The 7004-nt window shown below is 59.3% G+C and overlaps 1 protein-coding gene across 1 annotated transcript in view; it reads left to right on the top strand.

The window, feature by feature from the left end:
- Position 1: 1 nt before the first annotated feature.
- Positions 2-7004, top strand: part of LAMC3 (laminin subunit gamma 3) — a gene marked incomplete at its 5' end in the record, with an annotated part of 65122 nt that continues 58119 nt past the window's right edge. The window contains 2 exon segments of the mRNA XM_015567746.1: positions 2-98; positions 101-130. Of these exon segments, the coding sequence (XP_015423232.1) occupies positions 2-98; positions 101-130 (127 nt within the window).

Below are 7004 nucleotides of genomic sequence, written 5' to 3'. Positions count from 1 at the left end.
CCCGGACCCCCAGCGCCACCACAACGCCTCCTACCTCACCGACTTCCACAGCCAGGACGACAGCACCTGGTGGCAGAGCCCGTCCATGGCCTTCGGCGTGCCACCTCGGTCAACATCACCCTTCGCCTGGGTAAGCGGGCTCGGCACCGCCGCCATCCGCCCCTGTCCCCACCCCATGGCGGGCCAGAGGCCCCGCTGCTGCGCCCCTGTAAAACCCCGATATGAGAGGGGGCTGCTGAAATCTCACCTGAGTGCAGCGGGTGGCCGCAGACCCGGCTGGGGAACCCCCGGAGCTGGATAGACGTGGGTGTGACCTGGGGCTGGAGCCCTAGACATGATCATTGGAGGGGCAGGAAGTCTGCCCGAGCCTTCTGCAGAGGAGCGCATCTGGGTGCCCCATGATGGTTGTGGGGGTGAACTGGTCTGCCCCCAAAGGCAGGAGCCTCATCTTGGGGCTTTTCTCCCCTTCGGGGCCTGGGTGAGTCCCTGGGGCAGGAGCTGAGGTTTTCATCCCCAGGAAGGTCCAGGCCTCTGAGCAAGAGCCGGGCTCGTGCTGCTGGTGGGTAGCTGGGCCGGGTGGCCTGGCTTCTCTGCTCTGCCCCGGCCCCCTACCCCCACCCAGGCCAACGTTCAGGGGCCTAGATCCCTGGGATTCAGGATCCAGAGTCTGGACCCAGCCCTGTGCTCCGGGGCCTACCCTACGGCTGGACGGGGAGTGCCCCTCCCCCCTCCAAGCCCAGCCCAATCCAGGACCTCCGGGCCCTGAGCTAAGTAGGGACCCATGGCAGCCTCCACAGCCTTTTCGGGGAGCGGGTGTTTCCACTGGTTCCACTTCCTTACCTGCGGGTCCAGAATCTCCCTAAGCTTTGAAAGCGCAAAGCATTTTTATAACTTATTTTGGCTGCTCAGTGTGACCTGAGGCTGTTGACAGACCTTGTGTGTTCTGCTGAGAGTGAATATGCATACATTTTGCTGCTGAAATCTTTGAGTACAGCCTGTGGCTCCAGACCCCACTGGGGTGTGAATACAGTCCGGGGTTATCTCTCTGAACTCTGAGAAGTTTGGAATTGCAAAGCACATCTGGAGGCAAGCCGTTTGGAGTAGGGGTGACGGGACTGCATCCCCATTTTCCAGACGAAAACAGTGAGGCTCAGAGAGGTTAAGTGTTTTGCCCAGTGGCACACAGCTGCTGAGTGCGATCTGAATATGAACATCTGTGTGCAATATATCCAGGGTCAGAGCAAAAAGTCCTTGACATGAGCTTTGTCGATGGAGCAGGCTCTTCCTAGCCTGGGGGGAGTGCCTTGGGGTGGTGACATTCAACTGAGGTGGGGGCGCTGGCTGCGACCCCCAAGAAGCCCAATTCTCTGGGCCTTGTCACCTTCCCTTAGCCTGTCAGGACCTCGAGGTGGGACTTCTAGATGGGCGTGGTCTCTATCCTGACAGGGAGACAGGAAACCAATGGGGGAGGAAGGCTGAGGGTGGGGAGTGTGGATGGGGCTGGCAGGACCCCAAGGCCACAGGGGAAGGAATCTGGGACAGGATGGGAGGTGTGAGGAAGACAGGCTGTTCCATGACAGAGCATGCGGGTTTAGCTGATGTGTTACATGTGTCGGCGGAATCCAGGGCGGGCAGAAGGTTCAGCCCGGCACCACCAAGGTGGGAGGGCGGGGAGGTGTCTGGATGCGGGGGCAGCTCCCATCTTCCCAGCGCTGACTGTGGGCGGGGCCCTATGCTTTGGGGTGTGGCCTCCTTGGACTCTGCCAAGAATGGTTAGCAGTGGGGAGTTCCATCCCTTTGTAACCAGGGGGCCTGCGGCCCTGAGCCAAGCCCCTCCCCGCACACACACACACTCACACTCACACACACACACTCACACACACACTCACACACACACTCACACACACACTCACACACACACTCACACACACACTCACACACACACTCACACACACACTCACACACACACTCACACACACACTCACACACACACTCACACACACACTCACACACACACTCACACACACACTCACACACACACTCACACACACACTCACACACACACTCACACACACACTCACACACACACTCACACACACACTCACACACACACTCACACACACACTCACACACACACTCACACACACACTCACACACACACTCACACACACACTCACACACACACTCACACACACACTCACACACACACTCACACACACACTCACACACACACTCACACACACACTCACACACACACTCACACACACACTCACACACACACTCACACACACACTCACACACACACTCACACACACACTCACACACACACTCACACACACACTCACACACACACTCACACACACACTCACACACACACTCACACACACACTCACACACACACTCACACACACACACATTCACACACTCATTCACACACACTCACACACACACTCACACTCACACTCACATTCACACACACACTCACATTCACACACACTCACATTCACACACACACTCACACTCACACACACTCACATTCACACACTCACACTCACATTCACACACACACACACACACACTCACACACACGCGCACACTCACACACACACACTCACACACACACTCACACATACACTCTCACACACACACTCACACACACTCACACACTAGTGACTCTCACTGCGTCTGTGTTCTTCCACTGTGTGTACCGCATCAGCATGGAGGAGGCTCTGCAAGTGCGTGTGCAGGGAGCGAGGAATGAATGAATGAATGACAATGTCACCTCCTCCGTCTGTGCTCCTGGGAGTCAGAATAGGGTACAAATGACACAACTCAGGCCCCGCACAGCCGCTGGGGGGCAGACACCGCCCCTCCCAGGCCTCGGTCTCCTCCCTGTAGAATGGGGAGAAGAGCTGCCACCTCCAGGCGTCGGCCAGGTGCTCACCAAGCTGTGACAGTCCTTGCGTGTGACCCCGTCACTCTGCTGAGAGCAGCTCGGGGCTGAGGTTCCCTGGGGTGGCCCCTCGGAAGGGATGGAGACAGGCCCGTGGAGTTGGCCCACTTTGTCCCATTGGCCTCCGGTTTGCTCCAGGCGAAGCCACGGGTTGCATAATATCGGGGGAAGAGGAGGTCTGGGGATGTCACCATGTTCCCAGCCGGGCTTTGTCGTCTGGCGAGGTGGCCTCTCCCTGCCGCTCACTGGGGGAGGGGGGAGGGCGGGGGAGGAGAGGCCCTGCCAGCCCCCTGGTGGAGGTCGCTGCTTTCCCAGCCCCTGGAGTCAGACATCTGTTCCAGATCGCGGCTGCCGGCTGAGGCTGCGCCTTCCCGTCGGGGATGAAAGGCAGCAGCGGCTGTGGCGGCTCCTGGCCCTTCGCTGAGGCCACGGCAGCGGGGGGCCGGGACCTGGTGGCGGGTGGGGGTGTGGGGGGAGGTGGATGGTCATCAGCGGCAACAGACGTGAATCAGGGGGCTCTCGCCACATGCTAAGAACCCGGCCGAGCCGGCACCCCAAACCCAGCACAATTTGCTCTTTCATAGCAGGGAAACTGAGGCTCTGAGGGCGGAATCAGTTGCCCAGGGTCCGGGCCCTCCCAGCTGCCCTGCCCTGGGAATGACACTCGTCCCGGCAGTTACAGGCGAGGGGGTCCAGCTGTACGTCTGGCCGGGGTTGCGGATCTCTTTGTCCACTTTCTTGGATTCCTGGGAACCCCCGGAGTGACAGGAAGACCCTCGAGTCTCCGTTCTCTGAGCAGATGAGTCCTGAGCCCCCAGAGAAGGGGGAAGGTGGGTGGGTCCCCGCCTGCCCACCCTCCAGCCGGTGCCCACGCCCGTGCGCAGGTGGCTGCCCCGCGCATCCGTTTGGGCGTCTCCGGAGGTTGTGGCGTCCGGCCCTCCGAGGCCGGGCTGCCAGGAGCGTGAGGGACGTACGCTCTGGGGACACACCAGGGTGAGGGCCCTGCTGGGGTCTGAAGGGTGAAGGACACCTCAGGGCAGGCACAGCACTAACGGGAGGCTGATGAGGCCACAACGGGGCCAGCTCTGGGGGCTGGACAGCGGGAGGCCTGAGGCCAGCGGGGTCTCCTGAGCTTTGGCTCCATGCGTCTTCCTGTCGAGTGGGCGGCCCTGTTTGCGTTGGCCGAGCCCGGTGCTGGGGGGCCGTCCTCCTTCCTGCTCCCTGGGGTTCTGGCTGGAATGCGGGGCCCCAGGCAGGTCCGGGGTCAGGACAGCGGTCCTGTCAGCCTCCACCCGCAGAGGCAGCCCCCCCTTGACCCCAGGGCCCAGCTGGCTCCGGCCGCCAGGACTGACCCAGGCGCTGCAGGAGGGGGAAGGTCCAGGAAGGACGCAGACACCCCCGGACCCCCCTATCCACCCCGCACTCTGGCTGTAGCCAGCTCCCTTCACGGGGCTGTGAAGGGTCTCTTTCCTCCTGCTCTTGGCACATGCGATTACATCTTCCTATATAGTTTCTCTTCCTGCTTTCTTCTGGATAACCCATAGCTCCTTCATAAACACCTGAGGCCTCCTGTGTGCCTGTCTGCACCAGGCCCTGGTGACGCAACTGTTGACTGTGCTGTCTGCCCCACTTTGTTTAGGGGTGACCTCCTCCAGGAAGCCCCCCTGGATTGGGCAGAGGGCCACCTATACGTTCCTGCAGCCCCTCACCCTTCCCCGTCACAGTCGGGACTGTGGTGCACTGTGGTTTGGGTTTGTGAGTATTGGTCAGGCTCCGAGCTGCGGAGGGAATGCCTGTTTTCACGGGTGGACCCCAGCACCGGCCCCCAGTGCAGTGGTGCCCCATAGATGTTGGCCTGGCCAGTGAATGGAGTAGCAGCTAACATTTAATCTACGTGCTTTACAGGCATGTACTTATTAAAGCCTATTATTGTTATGCACGTTGTAAAAATGGGGAAACTGAGTCACGACTTTCAAGTTGCTTACCCAGTTAATTGGGGGGAGGTCAAGGCCACAGAGCTGGTCAGGGAGGGAGCTGAGATATGAGCCCCAGCACGTCACCACGATTGTTTCCCAGGAAACAAGGGAGTGAGTGAACACATGCGTGAATGACGGCTCCCTAGCCGGCCCGGTACATCCACACGCCTAGCCTGTGGCCTTCCCAAGGGCCACCGCCTTCCTCCTGGCCCTGCCACGCCCCAGGCTCCAGCCACTTCCCCCACCTCCCTCCTCTGCTCCCCCACCTCCATGCCAGCCTGCCGCCAGCTGCCTCCTCCCCAGCCCAGGCCCCTGACTTTGCCTGTGGGGATTGTGGTCGATGTTTGGGACTCCAGCTGCACGTCTCGCCCAGTCTCCCACCTGGGCCCCTGACCAGGTAATCCGAGCACCCTTGGATGTCACACACGACCTCAAACTTAGGGCCCAAAGTCAAGGCACCCCTGTTCGTAGCAGTGCTGTCCTATGGCCAAAGAGCGGACGCGCCCCAGTGTCCCCTGGAGAATGAAAACGCAAAGTGTGGGCTATTCGCACAGTGGACTGTCACTCAGCCTTAAAGAAAGGAGTTCCCAATGTCTGCCACGCCACGGGCGGACCTCGCGGACGGGATGCTGAGTGAAGTAAGCCAGGCACGGACGGACAGATACTGTATGACTGTACTTACACTAGAGGCCCAGTGCACGACATTCGTGCACAGGTCCGGGGGGGCGGGTCCTCCAGCCCGGCCTGCGCCCTCTCGCAATCTGGGACCCCTAGGGATGTAGCAGCGCACCAAGTGGCAGGCGGCCAGGGAGGAGCCCGGATCGGGGCTGGGCGTCCGGCAGCTCGCGCTCATCCCAGCCCATTGCACCTACTGGCAGCTGCGCTCGCCAGCCCGACTTCTGGCTGAGCGGCGCTCCCACTGTGGGAGCACACTGACCACCAAGGGGCAGCTCCTGCATTGAGCGTCTGCCCCCTGGTGGTCAGTGTGCATCATAGCAACCGGTCATTCTGGTTATCTGCCGAAACGGTCGCTTAGGCTATTATATACATAACTGATGTCCCTAAAAGAGTCCAAATCATAGAGAGAGACAGTAGAATGGTGGTGCCAGGCCTGGGGTTGGGGAGTTGTTGTGAAATTGGTAGAGTTTCATTTGGGGAAGATTAAAGGAGTTCTGGAGGCGGATGGTGGCAGTGGCTGCACAACCGTGTGAATGTACTCAGTGCCCGTGAACTGTGCACTGAAAATGGTTAAAATGGCGAATTGCATGTTGGGCTTTTAAAGTGGAAAAGCGCGGCTTCCTCCCCTCCCCTCGCCTCTCCAGGTCCTGAGGTAAGAGCTCAGGAGCCACCGTGACTCTTTCTCTGCCCGTTGACTTCCTCACTGGCCAGATCTCAGCTCACTCTGGAATGTTCTTTGTGTTTGCCCTCCTCCTCGTTCCCCCAGCCCCTCCTCAGTTCCCTGATTCATCGCGATGGTCTTGAAAGTCCTGCCACCTCTCTTTGCAAACTTGTCATTGGTATATTTCAGTCACGTCTCAGTTCAGACCGGACCTCAGAATCCTTCTTAACACAAAGCCCTAGGCCAGTGGTCCTAGGGCCTTAGAACCTGGGAATCTTTTTAGAATTCTGATTTCTGGGCCTCATCCTCTGGAAATTCTGTTTCTTTGTTATGGGGTGGGGCCACAGCATTAGTAACAAAGAAACAGAATTTCCGGAGGATGAGGCCCGGAAATCAGGATTTTAAAAAGATTCCCAGGTGATTCTAATGTGCAGCCCAGGTTGAGAACCATGGCCCTAGGAAATAATGTCAGATAAAGTCTGTTCACTCTCTCCAGGGTAGACAATAGGCTTGACACTCTTGATCTGTATTTGGGGTTTAGACTCTCAGCGCCAAGATGAGAGAAGTGGATGGGCCCAGCCCTGCTCCAGCCAGGCTCTCATGGTGCCCGGCACTGTGGTCATGGGGTTCCCCATCACCTACCCGGGCAAGAGCTGGGGCGGGAGAGGACGGGAGCCGCGGTGGCTGAGGGCCCTGCTGGGCCCGCCCTGTGGGACGGCAGCAGCTCTCCCCACCT

The sequence above is a fragment of the Myotis davidii genome, unplaced genomic scaffold (genome assembly GCF_000327345.1).
Source record: "Myotis davidii unplaced genomic scaffold, ASM32734v1 scaffold651, whole genome shotgun sequence".
Lineage (NCBI taxonomy): Eukaryota > Metazoa > Chordata > Mammalia > Chiroptera > Vespertilionidae > Myotis > Myotis davidii.
This window is presented reverse-complemented; position numbering and strand designations above follow the sequence as displayed.